At 33.1% G+C, this 27188-nt stretch overlaps 1 protein-coding gene across 9 annotated transcripts in view; it reads right to left on the reverse strand.

Moving 5' to 3' along the window:
* AHCTF1 (AT-hook containing transcription factor 1) overlaps nucleotides 1-27188 on the reverse strand; it is a 104535-nt gene that overhangs the window by 68699 nt on the left and 8648 nt on the right. For 7 of the 9 annotated variants that reach the window (XM_031967000.1, XM_031967003.1, XM_031966995.1 and 4 more), the window contains 4 exons: nucleotides 12594-12720; nucleotides 5907-6160; nucleotides 2787-2967; nucleotides 109-316 (listed from right to left, as the gene is read on the reverse strand). In XM_031967000.1, the coding sequence (XP_031822860.1) occupies nucleotides 109-316; nucleotides 2787-2967; nucleotides 5907-6160; nucleotides 12594-12714 (764 nt within the window). In that variant the 5' untranslated portion in view covers nucleotides 12715-12720. Of the gene's footprint in view, nucleotides 1-108; nucleotides 317-2786; nucleotides 2968-5906; nucleotides 6161-12593; nucleotides 12721-24491; nucleotides 24580-27188 lie in introns of all 9 variants that reach the window. The other 2 variants (XM_031966997.1, XM_031967001.1) reach the window with 1 other exon arrangement.

Raw genomic sequence — 27188 nt, forward strand, 5'->3', positions numbered from 1 at the left:
TAATTTTTGTTGTTTTCATATTAATAAAAAACTCAAACAATAAAAACAATTCAAACTAGCAATATATGTATCATCTGTTGAAGATAAAAATACATCAATTATACTCACTCCCTTTTCAAAGTTTTCATGTTCCAAAGGGCTAGACAGCCATCAGAAAAACCTGCAGCAAGCTGGTTGGTTCTGCTTATATAGGTAAGGGTTGAAATGGCTGTTCCTGATGGGCTTAGTAACTGGAAACAGAGATGTCTTCCCTCTCGAGTCACACCTTCTCTGATGTGTGGCACTTCAGCTGGGATGCCAGTTACAACTTCAAGATCTAGATATAATAAGTGATGAACAAGCTTATAATGAATATAAAAAATATACATATTCTTTATTTGGGCCTCATAAAGTGCTTAAGATTATAAAAATAAAATGGATCCTTGAAGACTAAAAGCATGTTTTATTTCTCATCTTAATCTCATGCCTTGTCTCTCAATGAATTAAACAAACAGAATACCAATATTTTAAAATACTCAAACTTCTAAAGAGGAAATATGCTTTGAATATTAAACTATTTAAAATAACATAGAATTTTAAAAATGTTTTATTTTTCCAATTACATGTAAAAATGATTTTCAACATTCATTTTTCTAAGATTGTGAGTTTGAGTCCAATAACTTTAACCTCTGGCACCTTTAATAAGACTGACTCATTTCACCCTTCTTGATGTTCTCTTCTTTTAGAAATTATGAAATCACAATATCTTGGTTCTCCTACCTCTCTGATTCCTCTCTCCACCTTCCTCAGCAGCTCCATACCCTCCTTTCATTTCTTGCAGCCCTTTTCTTTCTCTACTTTATTCATTGGCTACCCCATCGCTTCCCATGTGTCAATGATCAATTCAATGCACATGACTCCCAAACCCATATAATTCAGACCCAATTATCTCCCATAAATGCCTTAAAATAATCTGTTAAGACTCTTCACCTGAATATACTACCAACACCAACTGAAATGATAAATTTCTCTGTACTGTTTCATTTTATTTTCACTTACTTTTCAGTACTTTTCATTTAACCTGTTTATACTTTGACCATCTACAGATTTAAATCTGAGTATCTTTGATAATTATTTTTCCTTTCTTCCTAAGTCACCTAACTATATCAGATTCTCATTACTTCTTATTAGACCACTGTAATGCTTAAATGGTCTCTCTCACCCCCCCCACCCCCCCACCCCCGCCCCATCTCCTCTCTAAATAATCCTTCACACAATATAATCTTTCTAAGGCAAAGGTCTTGCCTTTTCAAAATACTTTGATGGCTCCTAATTGCATTTATAAGAAACACAAATTCCCTAATCTGATATTGATGGAATTTGCATTTTGAACTGGATCCCAAAAAACTTTTTAGCTTTATTTCATTTTATCTTTGCAACGTATATTCATGTTCTTGACAAAACAGAATACTATTGTTTTGGAATCTTGTATTATACTCTTCTACTTACATTTACACTCATGCCTATTAATGCACTCTTTTATGTTTTGAAGTTCTTTTCTTTCTTTCAAAACTTACCTGTAGGTGCCACTCTCATCACAAAGCCTTTCCTAATGCCCTGAAATACATATGATCTGACCAATCCTCAAATATTTCTAAAGCACTGTGGTATGAAGCTCTTTCATCCCCTCATGATTTTCTATCTTGTATCAAAGTTAGTTCTCTACCTAAGGGAAAGACAAGAGATAGCATGTGCCTATTAAACTATTACTATCACTATGGGCCACCATCTGTTTCTAGACACTTGATTGAGAAAGACTAAAAAGATCCTAAACTTATGACTTATGGGAATATTAATATCACCTAAATTAATGAACCTATTTCCAACCTAGCTCTAAAGACACCAGTGAGTGAAGAAAACATTTGCAGAGAAGGAACCCATCTTTCATGTCACCACCAACATTTGCTTGACCAGCTGCTACCATAACCCTCCACAATACTGGTCTTGCTTATAATCCAGCCCTACAGCTATTATCTGGGGAAGCAATGCTGTGGAGGAGGAGTTAGGTAAAACAGCAAAAAATCTAGAGAAACAGGAAACACTAAGCTGTAAATAAAACCAAATTGTCACCCACCACCATCTTTAGAACTTTAGATTAGCCTGGTACCCTGAATTATAATAACCTTATTTCTAGTCCAGTACCCAAAGCCATCATTATTTGGAAGCAACTCCTGTAGAAATGTAGTCTGGCAAATGTTCCAATAGGTGCTAGACAGACATAGCTACTGAAGATTCAGAAAAGAAGTTCTTGCTACCGAAGTCTTTAGCACTGTCAAATGGTTCAACATCAGAAAGTGACAAGATTTTTATCAGTGGAATGACATCAAAGAAGCATTCCACCTCCTTTGCAGTTGTACAATAAGTTTTAAAAGACTTTTCTATCAGATTTGAAATCAAAAGCTTCCAGATACTGTTTCTTCCATTAGAATGTAAGTTCTCTGAGTGTAGGAATTGCCTTACTCTTCCATTTGTATCCCTAGCATTTAGCACAGAGTAAACACTTAATGATTCCTTTATTCATTCATGTTAGCTGTAACTTTTCTATCAGACCAGCACATCAAGATCAGGAAATGTGTTTTATCATATAGTCTATATCAAGTACACTGCCAGGAATGAAAAAAGGCACCTTGTAAGTGTTTGGATAGTTAGTTGATTTAAAGCATGCATACTTTAAAACCAATGATTCACTTCTATTAACTATTTTTGGATTTTCAAGCATTAATTTTTCCCCCTTTAAAAAATATTACCTGATGCTTCTATCTCATTTTGACTGCAAGACAAATCATCCAAACACAGATCAATGAGAAGGACCTGTCCAACATCAGTAACCACAGCTGCCACACCAAAAAGCCATCGAAGACTCTGGTGCAAATGCTGAGTACTTGCACTAGCTCCTCCATGATTAATTATTGGTTCAATGGCAGTTACCTGGAAGAATATAAGATTTGTTTTTTTCATTTGTTCAGCACAAACATTTTAAAATAAAAACACACTAAAATTTTGAAAAAAGTTACCTACGATTTAATATTTACAAACCATTCACATATAGTTTAATATAGCTATATCAGGTAACAATGTAATTAAGCACAAGTATATTAAAGCCTTCATAAAGAATTGGAGCTAAAAAAATTAATCATAAAATCCTAATGTCATACTAATTCAAGGAATAAAGCAGAAAAGAGGTTATTTAATCTTGCATTAAAACTTAAAAGAAAAAGAAAAAAGAAAAAAAATGTAATTTCCAAATAGTATTTATTATTATTTTAATTTGTCAAGTCATTTTCTAGAAATAGAAGCCCTGGATTCCAATGCTCCTGTAAACAAAGAAATACCCTAACCCTAAATTCGCTCACTTAGCAAAGGATATAAATTACTCTAATAATGATGAAAATGTTAACAGCTGATATCTGTATGTATTAAAATAGGACATCACATTTTATCCTCAGTTCACACACAACTATTTTATTAAGATAGAGATAGCAAATATTATCCTCATTCAATTGATGAGAATTCTGACACTTAAAAATGCTAAATGTTTTGCTGACATATCAGTCATGAGAGAGTCTCAATTCAAACTCAAGACTGCAAGATAAAAATATAAAACTCTTTGACTATACCAAAAATAATTCTCATAATTACCTTTATGTGATCAAATTACTTTACTAATTAAAAAAGAACATGATCTCATGAGTATTTCGTCCATGAGAGCACAATGCAAGCCTTATTTCTTTCCCTTTGGTACAGTTGTTAGTGATTTCCTCTCATAAATTTACCAGGAACCCAAAATGCTAAAGGCCTTCATTTTCTTGATGTCAATTTTGTAATATCGGGCAAGGGAATTAAAAAATTTTTAAACTGTTGAATGGTTTCGTAAGTATATGATTAGTGCTGAATGCATCTAACTCCAAAACAGCAGATTGCCTTTCTAATAACCATGTTTATTCAAACAGCCACATAGGAAAAAAAAATGATTAAGAAAGTCTACTGTTCTATGAATCAATACATACAGCTAGATAATCACTAGAGATGGACAATGAATTAGGCAGTTTAAGAAATGAATAGGAGAAAGAGATAACAGGATCAATTTGGAAAATTATGAAGTTTCTAGTGGTATCAGCAAAAAAAGGGTTTTTCTTTTTTCTTTTTAAAGTTCTAGTAATGTTATGCTTTAATGTTATGCTAATTTTGGAATAAAACACTTTTCTAAAGAACCAAAGTTTCAGGTGGTCAAAAGTCAGTGAAAAAAAAACTCATGATGGATACAAATAGACTTTGGCATATTGCAGTGTTAACCTATTCATGAAAAATGATGTAAGAGAAATCATTAGAGAAATGCATGGTTCAAAAAATTTTTACAATAACAAGGGAAAATGGATTTGACCAAAATTTTATTCAAATTATAAATAAATTTTTTATTGCTTTATTTTATTTATTGCTATTCAAATAGCAATAAAATTCCTTCAAAACCTAAAGAGACTAGCATTTATTTCAGATCAATTCTGGATGTTTATTAAAATAGTTTCGATTTTCAATTAGATGTTAAGTGATACTACAACTTTTAAAGACAAATAAGAAAATTTCTACTACTATGTTCATTAATGTCCTGGAGAACAAAAGGAAATTTATACCAATAATTCTTGATTAGCATATTGAAAATTATAATGGTGTTACAAACACCAAGAGTTTCTCTAGTCAATATATACTCAGATTTTCTTTAAAACAAAGCAACAACAATAACAAAAAGCAAACAACAACAAAAAAAAAAATGGCTTGAGCAATGTTTCTAGAGAAAAATGAAAATACTACATGTGGTTTCAAAAGAACTAGATTCAAATACTGACTCTACTACACCTATATGATGTTAAGTGGTCAAGTCAACCTTAACAACCTCAATTTCCTCATCTGCAACATTAGCAAGTCAAATTAGATATCTTTTCAGTACTTTCATTCCCTGAAAGTCAGAAGATCTGGGATAGATTCCATGCATCTCTCCAACTTATTAGCAATGTGACCATAAGCAAACTTTATTGCTATGAAGATGCTTTTGTAGAAAAAAAACTTTTAAAAATTACTTTTTACTACTTCTTTCAGGAAAGCTTCAATAGTTAAGAGTAAGGTATAGAGATAAGAAGAGATAAGAAGATAAGTTTAAACCCAAAATCAACACTTTACTAGCTGTGTGACCCTGAGAAAGCCATTAACCCTGTTTGCTTCAGTTTACTCATCTGCCAAATGAGGTAGATAAAAGAAAATGACAAAACCACTCTAGCATCTTTGCTAGAAAACCCCAAAATGAGGTCTCAAAAGAGTGAGACCCACCTGAAAACCACGATTTCCCTCATTTTCAAAAAAATGTGAACTATATATGCTTATTCTTTAAAATCTCACATACCTATCGTGGTCAACGCCCTTAAAAAAGGGGGGTAAGGTGGGGGGAGGGGCCAAGGGAAGAAATGTTTCACTCCTTTTTACCTGAGGACTAAATACTATTTATATACCTATATTCTATACCCAAAGAAAAGCTCACAATCTAGTGAGCTACTACGACTAATTCAATTTAGAGTGAATTCTTTGATTCTATCAACACAGTACCAAACTAGTAAAACAAAAACAAAAAACTTCTCTAGGATTAGAGAACATGTCTAAAGAGAAAAGGTAGACTTTTAAAAATAATCCTTTATAACTCTCAACAATGTCAAAATATTTGAAACAGTTGACTTCTAAAAGTTCCTTCTTGCAGATTTACATCAATGATCTTAAATACTCCCTGTATATTCCCTTATTATTTCAGAACATGAAAAACAATACAATGTGAAAGTTGGGGGAAATGAGTACCCCCAAACTTTCCATTCTTGAGAAATACATACCCTTCCAGGAAGTACAACTGCTTTAACTACTCTTGAAATTCCAAGGTCATAAAGACAGAGAACACTCCCTTCTGTTTCTTCCAAACCAATTAACAATCCAGTTCTTTTCTGCCAAGAGAATTCTTTCACTGCAAGGACAGTGGGAGGCTGTTCATTTATTCCACTAAATCTATACGCAGACAACCGCTCTCCAGTAATAGAGTTTACTACTTCAAGTTGTGGACCACAAGCCAGGCAAGCTAATCCATTCCTTCCTAGAAGAAGAAAAAATGGGTTAGTCTGACATAGTTAAACTATAAAAACATGAAGCAAGGAAACTAAATGCCTCCAAATAATCAACAAACATTTATTATTAAAGAATTTACTACATGGAGGTATAAAAGGTACTGGGTAAACAAGGACAAAAGTGAAGCCATCTCTGCCCTCAAGGCACATACTATGGGGAAAGACAACACATATACACATAAATATCTACAAAACAGATGCATTCTAATTTTGTGGACATGATGTAGCAACTGGAAAGAAGTCAATGAAAACCAGGGATTCTGGAAAATGAAGGTAAAAACAAAACATTCCAGGAACTTCCAGGAGGACAGCCAGTACAAAGGCATTGTATGAGGATTATAGAGAGTAATGTGTACTAAGGCTGGCACAGAAGCAGCAGCCAGACTGTCAAACAATCTGAGAAGTTTACATTTAAAATCCTAAATATACTATAAACTAAAAGGGAGTGAACTATGCAGAACTTTGGCAGCTACTTGGCGAGTAAAAGTAGGGCACCTGATAAGGTTATTTGAACTACAGAAGTAGTTCAATGAAGAAAAAAGTTGTGGGGGTAAAAACAACTGGAAATGAAGGTTAAGTGAAATGATAAATCAGGGATGACACCAAGGCTGTTAATTTGGACTGGAAGACTTGGCTTGTACCTTTAATTAAAATAGGGAAATACAGAAGGGGGGGGGAATAAATTCCTTTTAAATAGAGGTTATATTATGTGTCACCATGGACTTCTTACTCTTTCTCTGCCAATATCCACTGGGAGTTGTTACCAACTCCCAGAGTCTACCTTCATTAACATCTCCAGTATATGCATCCTTCTCTCCTGATACTTTCCACAAATCTGGTACAGGTCCTTAGCACTTCAAGCCTGGACTGCTGTAATAATAATCTGCTTGATCTCTCTCCTCAACAACTTACTTACTGAAATCTATCTTGCATTCAACTACTTAGTTCCTTTGAACAAAGGTCTGACTTATCACCTCTTACTCAATAAAGTTCCTTAATAAATCCATTAATTCTCCAGAATCAAAATTTATATTCTAAAGCCCTTTACAGTCTGGCCCCTTCCTACTTTTAAGGTCTTCTTAAAATTTATCCTGTCTACTTTAAGATCCACTGACACTGGTCTCTTTGCTATTCTTCCCACACCTCATTCATCAAGTGCATTTCCACTGGTTCTCCCCCCCAACCTGGAATGTTGTTCCCTCTTTTTCTCTGCCTCCTAGGTTCTCTTAAGTCTGAACATTTCTTTTTATAAAAGTCTTTCCCAATTCTTCTTAATATTTGTGTCCCACTTCTATGATTATCTGATTTTTCTGTATATCTTACTTATATGTAGTTATTATCATGTAGTTGTCCTTCCCCCACATTTACAACTATGAAAAGATTTTTTCTCTTTGCTTCTCTACTACTTAGCACAATGATTCAAAAAGGGGATAATTATAGGTGACAATATAAACTTTTCTGATTGAAAGGTAGAGTTTGAATACAAGAACAATTATGGATAAGATAAGGCCAGATAAAGGTACCCTGAAAGTTAGAAGGGCAAACTTAAAAATTTCTTCCCTGGGCAAATAAGATTATTTAAAGTTTTATATCACATGACTGACATGATCAAAGCAGTTAAAAAAATTTAAAAATTAGTTTGACTGTAGGAAACAAAATGGACAAAATGGATTATATGAAAGAAACTAGAGACCAGATAGATGACTGCTTAGTAATATAATACAATATATAGTAATATAATATAGTCTGATCTGGGATGTTGACAATGAGAATAGATACTAAGGATCAAAGGGTACAAAGGTAACATAATGGATAGAGTGCTGATTCCTATTAAGGAAAATCTGAGTTTAAATCCATCCTTACTTGCCTCAGTTTCTTAAAATTATAAAATGAAGATTAATAACAGCATCTACTTCCCAAAATTGTTATAAGATCAAATAATATACTATTTGTAAAGCACTTAGCATATTGCCTGGTACACAGTATCTCCTATATAAACGCAAGTTATAATTTTTAAACAACACAACAGCTCAATACCCAAATGGATCTCACTGATTCAGGAGTTTCCTTTGAAAATGCAAACATTGTTAAAAAGTTTTTAAACACGTAATTGGAGGGAAAAGCCCACTATAAAAAAATAAAATGCAGACATTTATGGAACACTTAGATGGCACAATGAATATAAAGAGGACCAGGAATCAACCAGGAATCAAGGAGACCCGAGTTCTAATCAAGTTTCAAATACTGAGCGTCTGCCTCAGTTTCTTCATTTATAAAAGGATATGTGCATGTGTGTGGGTGTGAGTATAACGCTATCTATCACCTACTTTCCAGGATTGTAGTGAGGAACAAAGGAGATAATTACAAAGCGATTAATATGATTCCTAGCACATTGTATGTAAGCACTATAGAAATGTCAGTTGCTTTCATTATTAGAAATAGTTTTTTGTTTTATTTAAGTGACTGTTCTGTAGACCTTTACGTAAAGCATTACATAATGTGAATTTGCTCACAAACATGGGGGAGGGGAAGAAGAGAAGCACAAAAGGGGCTGACATATGGTCCAAGAACAAGTGGGGGCCAACAACAGAAAGGCAAAAACAAGAGGAGGAACATGAGGAGACCAGGGCAGCTACATGGGGGCCTAGCCAGAACCAAGAGGAAAAACACACAAGAGGCAGATAAACACAGGTTGGACATGTACATAGAAGAAGGCTAGCAACACATGGAGACCAGAGACAGACACATAATACCTGAATGTTGACAGACAGAAAGGAAATGCAAGCAGAGTGCTGGAGTTATCAAACCAAGGCCCCCAATTTGTAACAGTGGTGGTACTTTCTCTGTACATCTACTTCTTTTGTTTGCAGGGTCTATTTTAAAGGGAATTAAAAAAAATTTTTTTTTCTCTTGGGAAGAGGTGAAGAAACCCATCATTTTATAATGGATTCTATTCTGTAACTGATTTATATTATTGCCCCACTCTGTGATTGTTCAAACCACATTTCTTTGTCTCTGTCTATGAGCTAAGTTTAGAATTTCAGTTCTTACTAATCGCTGTTCTATTCGTGTCTCAAGGAAATCTGTTATTCTTGAGGGATTCACGTCTGGTCCACTATCTCTTAATCTTGCAGGTAAACTCAAAAATCAAACACTTTTTAGTCCCAGAAGTTCAGTGCTTCTGCTGAGTTAGCTAAAAATAAAACTTTTAGTTAAAAGTAAATTTGTCCCTTATACTTTCAGGTCTTAGAAAATTCCATAATGTTTGCTGGGTCTAAAGGATTGAGTTGACCTGATACAATTCCATAAGATATATTGTTCATAGCTGCCTGTCCCTGTAGAATTAAGGAGGGTCTTATCTCCTTCCCAGGAGCCAGGGAGTCTGCTCTTCTAGCTCTACTATTAATGGCTTCAGGATGCAGATGGATCCATAAATCAGCCAAGCAGTCCTCTAATACAGAAAGAAGTGGTTATTGGGCCCATGTGGGTGTTGTCATTATCATTGTCATTAACCCTATAATCCATTCTATGTTTCCCCTACCTAACACCATCTCTGTTCTTAGTTCTCCTATACTTTCCAAGATTATATCTGAAGACTAATATAACTTCTCCCTTGGGATCTTTGGTCATAAGAGAAGCCATTGACTCAATTTATTGGTTATTGATAGGCCAATTAATAAAATGACCATGCTCAGATTATTGTCTCTTGTTTACCTTAATTTCAAATCTAATGGGGTGGAAGGGGATGGAGCACCAAGTGAGGAGCAGGAGTGAAAAGAGCACAGTACTGTAAAGTTAACAGATATTCTTTGGAATATAGATTTCTTTAAGAATTCTTTATTCATAATTTGTATAATGTGAATTTACATAAAATGAGAACTGTTTGTATTATTAAAAATGTGTATCATCATTTCTCTAAGTTTACCCAGTCTGTTAGATTATCTAACATCTATCTCAAGTTCTCCACAGGAGACTGCCCAATGATTGAAAGCTTTCTCTGCTTTTTCTTGATAACCATGGCTCTAAGACTAACTCTTCTATTTGTCATGCAATTTCTTGATGACATCCTTTATTTAATATTTAGTTTTTATTTAATAATATTAATATTTAATTTACATTTAATATATTTAATATAACCCCGCTTACTTCTACTATCCACCTTTTTTGCTGCTCTCCTTGTGATATTCTTCCAGTTCTTCAGATAGCATGTCTTGCTTCCATGCAGCAAATACCAGTAAACTGTTAGTATTTTTAAAATGAAATTTTGCTTTCATGAGAAACTAGAGGGCAGTAAAAGAGCTGTGCAATTTCCTGTAAGCAATTCAAACTGCTTTTTTCTTTTTAGACTCGAGGTCCCAATTTGCCATCCATATATACTATGTTCCAGAAATACATACAACTGGAGAAGTTCTATTGCATGTCCATTTAATGGAAGATGAAATATGAGCAACATACATTCTTTATCCATTTGGTATTTCCTGTGAGGATGAATAGGTCAACTCTTTTGAGTTATCGCAGAGGCTTAAATCTCAGAGCTTGATGTAATCAACATAATATCAACCCCCTTACCCCCCAAAGATAGCATTTGGAGGTTCCTACCACATACAAGGAATTCCCTCTCTATGTAAGTTTTGCACTGCATTTTAATTGGTAATAATGATGAACACCTTTCGCATGTGTAAATCTTTTTATTATTTAGCTTAATGTAATTTATAAGAGGATCATGTAAACTGGGCTAATTCTGTTCTTATACCAACCACGGATAATGATCTGTAAATCTAAACGTGAATCTACATGCAATCTAAATAAACTATATATACAAATAGAAATGGGAGACAGTTTAATGTAAAAGCCAAGAAGATGGCTTATTCATAATTAAACAATTAAGAACAACTTTCAGTTAATTATGAGATGGTAAAGTTGTCATGTTATCTATCGCTGGCTTGTCAATCCTATGTTAAAATTTTGTGAATTACATTTCCCACATAATCTCCAAAGTAGTTCTACTACATATTTCTATTCAAAGACTTTGTAAAAAAATCTTATTTTATTTTAATTAGAGAAGTCTGTAGATAAAAAAAAAATTCAGTATTCAGATTTGTATCATTTTCCTCAAAAAACGCTGATTTAGTGCTAGAATACTAAAGTTAAGTTGGCTAAAAGAAAAGTCTATCAGTGTAAACTGAAGCACAGAATGGTCCCTTGAAGTCAGAATCAAGAAAAAATTGCAGAAGAGTACAAGTTCCAGTTTTCTTTTTCCACATTTGGACAACTATATTTTTAACTACAGCTACCTTAATAAATCAAGCATTTATTAAGTACCTACCATATACTATATTAATTACAATAATATTAATGAAAATACTATAAAATCTATTTATATAATGCTTTCAAGTCTGCCAATTACCAATTACTAGTAAGATCTCATTTGATCCTCACAACAATCCTGAGATTTTTAAACTCACACTTTAGGAAAAGTGTGAGATATTAAGTAATTTGTCCAGGTTTACACAGCTTTTTATTGTCTGATACAGAATTTGAATTCAGATCTTCTTGATTTTACACTGCTTAACATTTCCCTATGGAGGCCCTTGGGGAAACAAAGCAATCCCCACCCCAAAAGAGTTTTAATTGTATTGCAGGACACAATTTGTACATATATAAAGTGCAAAGAAAAGAGTCATGTAGAAGATGGTACTACAACTTGAGTTCTGAAAGAAATTTAGAGGTGATTCAAAGAGGGAGAAAATCAATGACAGAAATGAAAAAGATGGATTGTATAAAGAATATACTTCAGCAGGGAGACCAATTCAGAAGCTAATGTAACATCCAGATAAGAAGTAATGCCTACGATACTTAATGCCTTAAATATGATATAGGCCTATGTAAATAGGCATAGGGGATAAAATGCTGAACTCAGGAGTCGAGAAGGCCTTTAATTGAAATTTTGCCCCAGACACTTATAGTATAACGGTGGGCAGCTTCAACTGTAAAACAAGGACAATAATTATCACCTTCTGGGTTTGCTGTGAAGATCAAAAGTTAGCAAATAAAAAATGCCAGCTGTTTAAAATAAGAAAAAACTATAATTATACTTATTTCATTTGCTAGAATGTTATCTCACAGTAAACCACTAAAGACCAAAAACAGACAACACATGGCATAGATATAATTTTTTTTTTTTATGTTCCTCAACTATTACCATTAGGCCTTCCTACTTTTCTCTTTACTCTCTTTCCCATGCTTGTTGTTTCACCCATTTTGCTCTTCTGTTGCAAGGACCAAATGAGATAATCTAAGTTTTGCACTTTGCAAAATCTTGAATCAATATATAAATGTTAACTATTAAACAGAACCAAAAAAGTTAGTTCAGTCAGTAAAATCTCAAAAATATTAACTTGCCTCCAGTAAAACGTCCCCGAAGTACAGACTCTAGTGTTATTTCATCTTCTCCAAGGGCTTGAATAGTCACTTCTGGAAACCGCAGCACACTGCTGGTTACTTGTGCAGTTAAGTCTCGCATACTTCACTATAGAGACATAATACTATAATTAAACATATAAATTTAAAATAAATACTTTACCACATTTTTCATCCCATTAAAAACATGATTCAAAATAATTCTAATGACTGAAATGTTACTGCATTGAAAATTAAAAGAAACATAAGAAAATTTTTAGGAAAATGAAGCAACAATAACAAAACAATACATATGATAATATAAATGAAAAACATCAGAAAAGAGGTTGAACTCCAGAAGCTTCAGTAGTTCCCCCCAAGCCAAAAAAAAAAAATCAACCTCTTTCCAATTTGGCATTTGATTCTGTTTACAATATATCTCCAGTGCATTTTCCCAGAAAGACCATGCATTACTACATACTACATAGTCCATACTAACATACTACAGAGTTCCAAACTACCCCACTAGAACCATGCCACACTTGACATTTCAGCTTCCATCTCCATACTTTTGTACAAGCTGCTCCCTAAAATCCTTATACCCACATGCTTGTAACACTTTCCCTCATTCTCATTTTTTGGAACTGCTAGCCCAAAAGGCTTCAGGGCCCACTCAAGTGCCATCATGCTACAAAAGGCTTTTACTAATTTCTTTGATTTAAAGCACTTCATTTTATATGTATTTGCATTGTGAATCTGTTTCATTTTTCTAAACTCGACTAAATTAAATTGATCAGTCATTTAACTGCACTGACAGTTGGATTTTCCTTAACTTTTTGGGGGGAGGGAAGGAGGGGAAAAAGAGGCAATGTTACAGTTTTATTTTCGGTGAGCCCTATAAAATTCTTCAAAAGGAATTGAGAGCTCTGAGAGGTTCGATAACTTGTTTAAGGCCATACAGCTGTGTTAACAACCATTACACTTCAATCCAGGATTTCCCAATTCCGAGACCAGCCAGTCTTCTATGCACCAAGACTCAATGTTGAAGTTACTTAAAACTGAAAACAAAGACATCAGGAAAACTTTTTTTTTTAAAGCTACAATTTCAAAGTAAAAAGTAGTTGATCAGAAAAAACTGTATGATAAAAAAGATACTGCTTTCTAAACATTACCAGGTCTAGATACAATTTTACTAACTTCCATTAGTATAGGTATATTGGAAGATGAGATTAATGAACTATTTAGTTATTTTTAATAATTACTGGGCAAAATAATTCAAACAATTCATTATATCTACTTTCGTTCATGAAACCAGGGCCAGTAATTTATCTATTAACAGCATTAATATTAACAAGTTACTTTAGTACTGTTAATATTTTAATAACTGTAATATTAATTTATCTAATAATAAACAACAAAATTTATCTAATTCCCTCTTCTTCCACAGCTTCAAATAAAAACTTCCAAGGCAAAAACATCAATGAACAATGAAATTAAACTGCTGGAAGAAAATGAAAGAGAAATAAAAAATCCTGATAACCTACAAAATGGATAATCTATCAATTAATAATCAATAGAAGTTATACTACTTCAGAAAGAAGTATTATGTTAATGTGCCAAAACTGGAACTTGTATTTCAATGTATTCAAACCACTAGGGTTTTTTGCCTTTATCTTTTGTCCTCCAATGAGTTTTCCTCCAAGAATAGTCTTGGTTTGCCCTTTTCTGGTCATAACAAATTTCAAAGGCATTTTTGAAAAAATATTATATTTTAGCCTTGTCTATCAAAATAAAAAGGAATAGATCCTTTGTCAATACTTTTGTTTTCTAAAAAAAAGAACTTTTTATGCTGTGGCTATAAACAAAAAAAAAATTTTTTTTCTCTTGGCCTATTTTTCCAAATAGTTTTTTTTTTTTTTAAGTATTGAGTTCCAAAATTCTCTCCCTTATTCCCATACCTCCCAGACTCCATTAATAAATCACATGTGAAGTTATAGGAAACATTCCCACAAAAGTCATGTTGTGAAAACATAGCTCTCCCACCATAATAAAAAAAAAAAAAAAACTCAAGAAAAATCAAGTTTAAAGAGAGAAGACAGAGAAAATGCTTCAATCTGTATTCAAACAGTTTCTTCTCTGGGTTTGGACAGGATTTTTCATCATTATCAGAGTAGTCATAAATTGTTGTACTACTGTTCTAAAATATTGACTTTAATAGGGAAGTCATAGCTGGTCAGCGCAGATTGATAATATGAATAATTATAATATTAATATTGTATACAGTACATTTGGACTTTCCAGGGTTTTTTCTGAGCACATCCCCCATTCATTATTTTCCATAGAACAATGATATTTCATGATAATCACATAACACAATTTATTCAGCCATAGAACAATTGACAGGGAATTTCTAATTTGCCCTATGAAGAGAGCTGTTACAAATACTTTTATACATATAGGTCCTTTTCTTTAAAAATCTCTTTTGGTATTCATGCCTAGTAGTAGTATTGTTCAATCAAAGGCTATGCATGAATTTATGGCCTTTGAGCATAGATCACATCTTTTGATCATTTATCAATTGGAGCATAGCTCTTATTTTATAAATCTGATTCAGTTTTATGAGAAATGAAGCCTTATCAGAGAAATTTGCTTTGAAATCTTTTTACAATTACTTTTGCTAACTCTATTTCCCCCTCTCCCCATTTATTCTGTTCATTTTCCTGCAGGCCAAGGCAGGTATCTATACCTATACTGTGTGAGCAATGTCCCTCTGTGAGCCAATACTGACAAGAGTAAACATATTTACTTTTTAAGTGTCCTTAGAGGATTCAATTCTAAAAATCTACTTAGGATATATAATTTAGGAATAACATTAAGTCTTCATGACTACAAACCTAGAATTCTATACTCAGTACCATCTAGGTATCTACATATAGTGGGAACACTGGAAATCCAAGGAAAAGATGAAAAATACAACCTGGGCTAGATCCCTAAACTATGACACATACCTTTTCTAAACCTGCAGTTGAAAATAATGAACTCTGTAAATGTCTCCCAAACAAGGAAAAAGAACACTGAATTTAAAATCAGAGGATTTGCATTCAAATTTTAGTTTCTTTGAGACTGGACTAGATATCTTTATAATCCCTTCAAACTCTAAATCTATGATGCTAGACATATTTTTGATGAACTTACTTTTCTCAAGTATAATAGATATTCTATTTTTTCTCACCTCAAACAATTCTTAAAAGCCTTAACAGGGATTGTCTACAGAAATTTCTATTTACCATGCCTTATATAATGTCGAATTGTCAAGAATTTTAAAAGGTATTAAAAAAAAAAAAAACTAAAAGACTCAAATTTAATATGAATATACAGTTGTCCCTTAACATTTGTACTCAAGTGACACAAGACCCCCATGAATGTAAAAACCCCCGAGTAACTCCAGATTCTACCCCAAATCTTTATTTTGAATACTTCTCATCCTATTTGACATAAGAGGCAGAATTAGCTTACCCAGGCTTACCCAAGCTTTAATTAGCTTGCCCAGGGAGAACAGCTAATCAGTGACATTCCAGTGAGGTACCAGCTGTCTCCTGATGACATTACAAAATGAATTAGGCTTATTTCATATAATTCCTGTGAGAACTAGAATCTATAAGCATAGATTACTAATGAATAACTTTAATGCATAAAGAAAAACTTTCTAAGAATCAGGCATTCAAAAATAAGGACTGCATCATGAAGCACTAAAGTACAATTTACTAGGTATTAGTCCATAAATATTTATTAAGGGCCTATTATGTACTAAACACCAGGCTAATTGTTGGGAGATACAAAGAAAAGGAAAAAAAAATTGTCTCTGTTCAAGAAATTTACAGGCTAACAAGAGAGACAACAAAAAATCAACTATATACAAACAAGATAGATGCAAGAAAAACTGGAAACAATCAATGCATCTACAGGCAATGAAAAAGATCTGGAAAGGATTCATCCACAAAGTGGGATTTTAGTTGAGACTTTTAAGAAACTAGTAAGTGGAGATGAGGACAAGAAACCTGGGCATAGAAGACAAGCAGTGAAAATATGAAGTCAGGAAATAAGATTATATCCTTGCCTGGTCAAGGAATATCACTGTCCCAGGATGTTGGGGAGCAAGGAAATGGAAAAAGGAGTTATTTAACTTAAGAAAGTTGGGAAGGAGAGCAGGTTTTAGGGAGCTTTGAATATGAAAAGAATATTTTATAATGTATTCTGGATGTGAAAAAGTTAATGAAACTTATTGAACAGGATATGATGATATATTCAGACCTATATTTCAGGAAGATCACTTTGACAGCTAAGTGGAGGATGGATTCTAATTTACACAACTACAATTACTACTTCTACTTCTACTGCCACCTACTCTCATAACTACAAATAAATACCTCAATTGGATTGAAACCAGATCATTATTCCAAACAAAACTATTGCCCACAACCACCCAGGCATAATACTGATTCAATTTATTAAAACTTAAGAACAATAATTTAGTAGAACATCAGTATACAATCTCTAAGTAATATATAATGAAAACTTTCAAAGAATAGAGAGTCAATAAAAACTGAACAAAATCATATAAAAAAAAAAAAAGAAAAGGTACTTCTCGTTCCTATTGTTGCATATGCTATAGTAGCTCTACAAAGGTCTACAAAGGTCATTTTCAGTGAGCCTCTGGAAAATGAACTTCTATCCAATATTGGATAGAATATTGGATTTTTATTGTTTGGTCATTTCTCGTGTCTGATTCTTCATTTCCCCATTTGGGGCTTTCTTGGCAAAGATACTGGACTAGTTGGCCATTTCCTTCTCTAGTTCATTTTTCAGATGAGGAAACTGAGGCAGATAGGGTAAAGTGCTTTACCCAGGATCACACAACTACTAAGTGTCTGAGTTTGGATCTTAACTCAAATCTCCCTGACTCAAGACCCAGAATCCACAGTGTAATTATTTGATTACAAAAAACATTTATTTCATCTACCTTTGCAATATTCCATATAAAACTGAACATGATGAAATAGCTGAATAGGACCTGCCTCAGGGTAAAGGCCTCAATTAAGCAAAAGTATTTTTCTATAAATACTTTTTCTATATACTTTTTTTTCTATATATTTTTTTGTTTGAGAAACAAAAATCAAGAAAAACATCCCCTAGACACAAAGTGGGAATTCATTAACAGAGGAATGGCTGAACAAATTATATGACAGTAAATGGAAAATTATACATCCTAAAAAAAATGAAAGGACCATATGCAGAGAAAATGAAGACTTGTATGAACTAATGCAGAATTAACAGAATTAACTAAGAAGTACCACTTAAACACTGCAAAGAAAAACAACGACAAATTTCAACTCCAAAACTCTAATGGTCTTGCTTCCTGTCTCTTGAACTGGTAATAATGCACTGGAAAAAGTTTAAAATGAAAACTAGATTTTCAAACAGCGTACAAATTTATTTTAAGGTTTTAGAGGGGTGGTAGAATTAAGGAGAGGACTACGAAGTTAAACCACCCATCAAGACAAGGAAGCAGTATTAAACTTTTATTACTAAAAAACAACAACAAAAAAAAACAAGCTAAACACAAAAGGAAAAAACAAAACAAGTTTAGTTTTGTCTCTCATATTTTTTAAATATGCTGAAATGTTCCTATTTTAGTAATTCAAACAAAAACAAAATGTTTAAAAATTATTTAGTAAGGAAAACCATCAGAGAGAGATTTAAATACAAAAAAAGGAAAATGGCAGGGAATTTGGGATTAACTTTTATTGCATCTCAAATCCAGCTAGTCAATTTATTAATAACAATTAAATAAGGACCTATTATGTGCCAGGCTTCTGGATACAAAGACAAGCAAAACAGTTCTTGCCCTCAAAGAGTTTACAGTATAACAGGAAGACAAGACATGCATATAAAAGTTTGGACAAAACATACAAAATTAATACAAAGTAATGAGGGATACAGGTTAATTGTACACTATATCTCAAAGTTTAATTCTTTTTGTGCAGCAAAATAACTGTATGGAAATGTGTGTGTGTGTATATATATATAGTATTTAACATATACTTTAATATATTTAACATGTATTGGTCTACCTACCATCTGGGGGAAGAGGAAGGAGGAAAGAGGGGAAAAATTGGAACAAAATGTTTTGCAACTGTCAATGCTGAAAAATTAATCATGCATATATCTTGTAAATAAAAAGCTATAATTAAAAAAAAAAAGAGAGGAAACAAAAAAAGTAATGAGGGGGGAGGCATATACCAAAAACTACCTTTTCAGGGAAAATATTAAAATGTACCGTTCCTAAATATTGTTGTGAGTGATTCCTATATTGTAGTACAGCCATGAATACATGGTATTTTGTATGTTCCAAAAAAGAATGGAGAAAAATCAGACCTCTTCCCCATTCCCAATCATGTTGCTATGCCCTCTCTTTTAAGTTTTTAAACACTTTAAACATTATGGGGAAAATGTGAAAATATTAAAATACAAAATAAAATACAATACTTTTAAGATAAAAAGTAAAATATGCAACACTAAATTTATACTTAACATTATATACTGATTCAAAAGGCTCAAGACCCTGCAGTTTTTCAAACTCATCATTTTAAACATCAATTCTAATTATGCAGTCTTTAAGAAAATATGTGAATGGTTAATTCAATTATACTAAAATTAAACAATTATACTAAAATTAAAAAGTAACTATCAGCTACCATTGTCAAAGAAATAAGATAACAGTACCTTGGGACACTAATACATTGTGAACACTGTGAACTGTGAACAGATCTAACAATTCTGGAGAGTAATGAGGAAGTAGGCCCAAAGGGTTATCAAACTGTGCATATCCTTTGACCCAGCAGTGTTTCTATTGGGCTTATATCCCAAAGAGATCTTAAATCAGGGAAAGAGCCCTCTTTGTAGTGGCAAGAAACTGGGAAATGGAGTGTATGCCCATCAATTGGAGAATGGCTGAGTAAGTTATGATATATGAATGTTATGGAATATTATTTTTCTGTAAGAAATGATCAGCAGCATATTTAACATATATAGGACTGCTTGCCATCTAGGGAAGGGGGTGGAGGGAGGGAGGGGAAAAATCAGAACAGAAGTGAGTGCAAGGGAAAATGTTGTAAAAAATTCTCCTGGCATGGGTTCTGTCAATAAAAAGTTATAATTTTTTTTTTAAAATTACTCATATTCAAATCTGAAAGCTAAAAAAAAAAAAAAAAAAAAAAAAAATCAGCAGGACGATTTCAGAGAAGCCTGGAGAGACTTACATGAACTGATGCTAAATGAAACAAGCAGAACCAGGAGATCACTGTACACAACAACAAAAAAACTATACAATGATCAATTCTGATGTATTTGGCTCTCTTCAACAATGAGACGATTCAAACTAGTTCTGATTGTTCAGTAATGAAGAGAGCCATAAACACCCAGAGAGAGAACTGTGGGAACTGAGTGTGGTTCACAACACAGCATTCTCACACTTTCTGTTGTTTGCTTGCATTTTATTTTGCTTTTTTTTTCTTGTGCAGCAAGATGATTGCATAAATACATATGCATATATTGGATTTAACATATATCTGTCCCATATTTAACATATATTGGACTACTTGCTATCTAGGGAAGGGCTTGGTGAAAAAGGGTAAAAGTGGAACATGGGGTTTTGCAAAGGCTAATGTTGAAGAATTATCCAAGCATATGTGCTGAAAAATAAACTTTTTTTTATTAAATTAAATTTTTTTTTTTAAAGAAAGAAAATAGTATCTGCATACAAAATCCCAGAATCCATGTAGCCAACATGATTCTGGAAGGGTCAGACAAAATGCCCACTGGAAAAATGCATGAATACGTATAAAAGATACATAATCAGTAACCTACAAAATGTATCTCATCCTATAAAACTAAATGAGAAACAAAATCACGCAGCCTTTTTTAAAAAAGTGACAATCATTCAGTAAAAATGTGGTCTAATGGAGAAAATATTTACAATGAAAAGTATTAAACACAGAATATAAAGAAACATTCTTTATGTCCTGCTTTTAAAAAAAATCTATGTCACTTTCAATGGCCTTTTACTTTAAGAAAGGTTCCTCAATGGGGATTTAAGTAGAAAGTATTAAGAGAAAATTACTATACTTATGAGTTAAAAAGGAAAAAATTAAAATCTAGAAATAAATTAAGTCTATAGTCTTAAATATTGAGTATTCTTGACTATGAGGGATTACTGAATAAAAGTTTCTCTTCTCTTTAACCCAACCCTAATCTTGGTACACCTAAAATTCATGTCTTATGTCACTGTTAATCACCCTAGTGACTCCCCAACAGTTAAAAGGATGAAATACAAATTTCTTGATAAAAGGATACAGCATCTATTCTAACTAGAACTATTAAATAGTACTCAATCTCCTCCTGTCTCTGAGCTATGTCCTGTAAGTGAAACTAATTCTCTCCCCACACAGACATTTGCCACACTGTTTCAAGGCCTAGTTCAGGTGCCAGTCCTTGATTACCTCATTGGGAAAACTGGAAAGCAATTTGATAAAAACTAAGAACAGTTTAACAACTTACACAATATGCCAATATATGTTCAAGATGGTTAAATGATTTAGATCCAAAGGATGATAGCATTATTAAATTAGAAGAGCATGGGAAAATGTACCTGTCAGATCTATGGTCCAAGAGATAGAGGTCACAGAAAATAAAATCAATAATGTTGATTACAAAAAAAAAAAAAAAGCAATGCTGATTACATTAAAAAAGTTCTTGCATGGGGCAGCTAAGGTGGCCCAGTGGATAACACCAGCCCTTAAGTTGGGAGGACCCGATTTCAAATCTGATCTCAGACACTTAACACTTCCTAGCTGTGTGATCCTGGGCAAGTCACTTAACCCCCCATTGCCTCAGCAAAACAAACAAATAAATAATGATGAAGAAAAGTTCCTGTACAAACAAAACCAATATAGCCAAAAATCCAACTGATAAATAGTCAAAAGTTATGAACAGGCAGTTTTTAGGAGAAATCAAAGCTATCAATTGTCACATGAAAAAAATGTTCTAAATTACTATCGATGAGAGTAATACAAATTAAAATAATTCTTTGAGGTACCATCTCACACCTAAGCCCACTGGCTGACACAACAGAAAAGGAAAATGACAAATATTGGAGAGGATATGAAGAAACTGGTACACTAATGCACTGCTAATGGAACCTGTGAAATGATCCAAACATTCTGGAGAACTATCAATGCATACCCTTTGACCCACCAAAACTACTAGATCAAAGAAGAGGAGAAAGGGATCTATTTGTACAAATATATTTATAGCACCTTCTTTAGAAGTGGGAAAGAATTGGAACTTGGGAGGATGCCCATCAATTGGGAAACAACTGAACAAATGGTAGTATATGATTGTAATGGAATACTATTGTGCTATAAAAAATAATAAGCAGCATAGTTTCAGAAAAATCTGGGAAGACTTACATGAACTAAGGCAAAGTAAAATGAGCAGAACCAAAAGAATGTTATATACAGTAAAAGCAATACTGTAAAATGTACAATAATCAATTGTGATGACTTAGCTATCTATTCTCATCAATTATTATTCAGTAGTTTTAGTTACATTTGACTCTTCATGACCCCATTTGGGAGTTTCTTGGCAATGATCTAAGTAGTTTCCAACTTCCTTTTCCAGCTCATTTTATAGATGAGGAAAATGAGGTATTAGTTAAATGATTTGCCCAGGGGTGTCTGATGGCCACATCTGGACTCAGATCTTCCTGATCCCTGCACTCTACACATTATCCAACTAAATGTATTCTAATACAATTTCAAATATAATGAAAAATGCTATCTTCAGAGAAAGAACTGATGGAGTCTGAAGCTTATTTTTAATACTTTATTGTTCTTGCTTTTTAATATGGCTAATATGGAAATATATGGCATTTGAAAATACTTGATATTTCGTGCCTTCTCAATGGAATGGGGAGAGTTGAAAGAATTCAGCTCTTAAAATTTTTTTCAGTAACTTTTAAGCATATGATTTAAACAAGCAGATGCATACAACCATGTCAATTTCAAGGAGATATGACAATCAATAAACACATATTAATCTTTTCCTGTGTACCAGATATATCTTAAGGACTGGGGATACATAAAAAGACAAAAAAAACAGTCCCTGCCTTTAGAGGGCTCATAATCTAATGGGAGAGACAACATGCAAACAACTAAGTACAAATAAAAAATATAAGAATAAGCTGGGTATAACCAATAGGAAATTTACAAGCATTAATTTTTGTTACTCAGTCATTTTTAGTTTTGTCCTACTCTGTGACTCCATCTAGGTTTTTCCTGGTAAAGATCAAGATCAAGATAGTGTTCTTTCTCTAGCTCATTTTACAGGAAATGGAGGCAAATGGGGTTGTGATTGCCTAGGATCACAGCAAGCATTCTAAAATCAAGATCTAAATTCAGGATGACGTCTTCCAAATTCCAGGCCTAGCTCTCTATCCACTGTTGTACACGTTGCTGCCTTTAACTCTCATTAAGGGGGCTCAGAAGAGAGTCCTATACAAAGTAAAATTTTAGCTGGGACTTGAAGGAAGTCAGGAAAACCAGGGGAAAAAAAATTAGGGGAGGAGAGTATTCCAAGCATGCAAAAAGCCAGTGAAAATACCACAAGTGTGAAGATGGAATATCTTGTGTGAGAAAAAGCCAGGGTGTCACTGGACCCCAGAATAAATGAGAAGGAAGAATATGGTATAAGACTGGAAAGGTAGAAGGGGACACCAAGTTGTGAAAGGTTTTTTGAATGATAAATTAGAATATTTTTACTTTTGATTCTAGAGATAATAGGAAGTTTATGAATGGGGGAAAGGGAGGGCCACATGGTCAGATGTGCATTTTAGGTAAATTAATTTGACAGGTGGGGTGGAAGATGAATTGGAGTGGGGAAAGATTTGAGTCAGAAAGACTAAGTAGAATTTATTGCAGTAGTATAGGCAAGATGTAATGAGAGTCCGCACAAAATCACGGCAGTGTCTGAGAGAAGGAGGTACAGAGAAATGTTACAAAGGCCTAAATCAGGGGTCCTCAAACTACGGCCCATGGGCCAGTTGCAGCAGCTGAGGACGTTTATCCCCCTCACCCAGGATTATGAAGTTTCTTTATTTAAAGGCCCACAAAACAAAGTTTTTGTTCTTACTATAGTCCAGCCCTCCAACAGTCTGAGGGACAGTGAACTGGCCTCCTATTTAAAAAGTTTGAGGACCCCTGGCCTAAATCAATAGTATTTTGCAACAGATTTGATACGGAGAGGTGAGAGTGAGGAATCAAGGATAACATTTGGGTTGCAAGACTGGGAAGATGATGGTATCCTTTGATAGTTAATAGGGAAGTTTAGAAGGGAAGTAGATTATGAAGGTAAAACATGAGTTCAATTTTGGACATACTGAGAACAGGAGGATATCCTGTTCAGGCTACTTAAGAAGCAGTTGGAAATTATCAGCATAAATGATCACTGAAACCTGGGAGCTAATGAAGTCAACAAGGCTTAGGAAGAGAGCCCAGGCCAGACCCTGGAGATACCCCACCTTAATAAGCCAGATCTGAATAAATGGCATTTTCTTCCCTTACCTCAAAAGTAGAAGACTGATGCTCAAAAAAATAGTTTCTCCTTTTCTCTCAAAAAGGAGACTTAAGAGTGGGAAAAGAATTAAAATTTTTTTCAGATGGGACTCGCTAGAGCAATGGATGAAAGTTGTAAAAAAATTAAAATAACCCCCCCACCACCACCACATATAAGGAAATACTTCCTAATAAAGTTGTCCCAAGGTTTAAAAAAAAAAAAAAAGATTACCTCAGTGAATAGTGAGTCTTCCATCACTGGATATCTTCAAGCAAAAGCTGTATGACTGCTTGATGGAGTTAAGATCAGAGATATGAAGCTAATGAGATCACAAGAACAATCAATTAGCCTATTAGCATTAAAGCACCCACTATATGCCTGCCTGGAACCATAATATGTGCTAGCCTATACAAGTACAAAGAAAGAATTCCAGCTGACAAGAAGCTTACATCCCAATCAATGACTTACATAAATTTAGTTTAAATGTAAAGTTAATACAAAATAGTTAAATATAAGAATAAATCCAGGATCAAAATTTAGAGTTAGAGACCATCTGGTTCAGCCTCCAACCCATTTTACAGATAAGAAAACTGAGGCTCAAAAAAGTTAAATAACTTCTCCATGATACCACACCTATGTAGTGATAAAAATTATTAGAATCCATCACCTGAATGTCAGTACTATAATACTTCCACTACTAAAGTTATAATCTATACTCATTGTCTTAATGATTCCAATAAGTTCAATTCATCAAATCTCCAAGACAAAGCAGTTTAAGTCTGTCACTTTTATTCTTGTAAAACATTCCAAAGATGACTTTTTAATTCCCATTTTTACAAGTAAGAAATCTTGGCATTCATGTTCATTCATTCATTGTCAATGAACTCAGAAAACCTCTAACCTAAGTTCAGTCCACTGAATATTTTTTAAATATCTCTCAATATATTTTAACTATTTTCACTTAAAAAAGTATATTAGCTCCTGCTGCCACTTGATTATTCTATGTGTTCAATAAAACCAAAACTCTACCCTCTAGAATTTATGCAAGTACGAGTACTTGCATAAAATACATAAAAAACACAGAATACTTAAAACAATCTTCACTTTCATAAAGCAGTTTATTGCAACATGGAAGAACTTATGCTCATGTTAAAGCACAAATAAGATTTCCTAATCTAAGATGCCAAATATTACTCAAAAGTTAAAAGCTATATTCTTCACGACCAGATCTGGTCCACTGACCAGATTATTTTAACTATATTTAACTATGCAAAGAGTGAAGAACCACAATACTCTTGACACTCTACTTATAGTTTAATAACATACAAATGTCTAATGCAGGCAAAAGGTTTTTATTCTAAGAGGACAATGATAACTTCTCAAAAATTCCAAGTTGCTTTTAAGTTTTTTGAAGAATTTAAGTCTAAGACTAAGACCTAAGCTAACTGCTCTACAAAGCAAAGGTAAATGAAGATAAGATTTCTTTTTTTAAATGGAGAGAATTTTATATATGTTAATTAAAAAAATGAAATATTAAGATGAAAAATATTTTCATCAGAAATATGTTCAATGTTGGGTCCTCTAAAAGGCAACCTCTGGAACTTATAATAAGGAAAAATAATGTTAGAAAAGGTTTCTTTTTCTTAAAAAGTTTTATTCTTTAGAACAAAAAAAAAAATCATGGAAGTTGGTTCAGGAAGTAACTCAAGTTTTAACTGTTCCTAATTAAATCTATTAAAATTTGACACATATAGTTATTGTATGTTAAGACTATTAGATACATAAAAATAAATGCTAAATTATATCAATGAAGTTAACAAATTCTATTTTTATCTACTGCCATGTAAATTTGTATTGTATTTATTATTTTTAGAGGATTTAAAAATACATCAGATTTGTAAAATTTACCATTTTTTTAAATGCCAGTTCCTAGAAAACAAGACATATTTATTACTAAGTAGTTTCTCCTTTAGCTACTTTTTCAGATATTTTCATAATAAAAGGCATGAGGAAAGGAGGGCATTATGTTCCAAATGATCTTATATAATTCCACCTAGAATGAGTAGCTCCTTGAAAGCTTGTAAAACTGACTTACTGAAAATGGTATCTGCCCAAATTATAACTTGAACTCTTAAATATTTTTAATAACTTGTTTCTTTCCCCAATAAGAGCTAATTGGGGGGGAAAATGGATTTAATTTTAAAATTTAAATTTAAAAATTTGAATCACTTTCATATGGTATATGAAAACCTAAATTCCAAGAGGAAAAATAAACTTCATTTCAAAGATAATATTTGAAGAATGCTTCAGTAGGGTAAATATTCAAATAAGTAATGTCTTTTACTATCTAGGAATCAATTTTAATTTAAAACCCACCCAAAATTGTTTTGGGGGGAATTTGCTAACCACTACTCAACCTAACACATTTAAATACAGATGAGCTTAAGTTTATGTTAAACTTTAATAGTCTAATCAATTTCAATATTTTATTATCTCAGCAGGTGATTGTCACAAAAATGGAACTGGATATCAAATTGATATCTTCCACCTAATAACTGTAAAGTCAAAAATAAAGAAATCACCACCCTTCTAACAAAGACCTAAAAGATATTAGCATATTTCAGGAAAGTACTACCCTGAAAAGATATTCTTCACTGGATAGTCATTCTCAATTTACGGTTTTTCTACTTCCTCCTACCACTTTTCTGAAACCTCAGAAAATACATCAGGGTAGATTTGTTTTTTAAAGATCATGCTTAAAATCCAAATCACTCTGGCACTCATGAATTGGTCAACAAGTCCCAGGCCAGTAAATAGTAAATAATAGTAAATAGCAATTGCTTCTGTTTTGGTCAGAAACCTCAAGAGTCTCTACCTCCTAAGTGTTTTGTTTTTGTTTTTTTTTTTTTGGGGGGGGGGGGAAGATTA

Source organism: Sarcophilus harrisii, chromosome 4, assembly GCF_902635505.1.
Source record: "Sarcophilus harrisii chromosome 4, mSarHar1.11, whole genome shotgun sequence".
Lineage (NCBI taxonomy): Eukaryota > Metazoa > Chordata > Mammalia > Dasyuromorphia > Dasyuridae > Sarcophilus > Sarcophilus harrisii.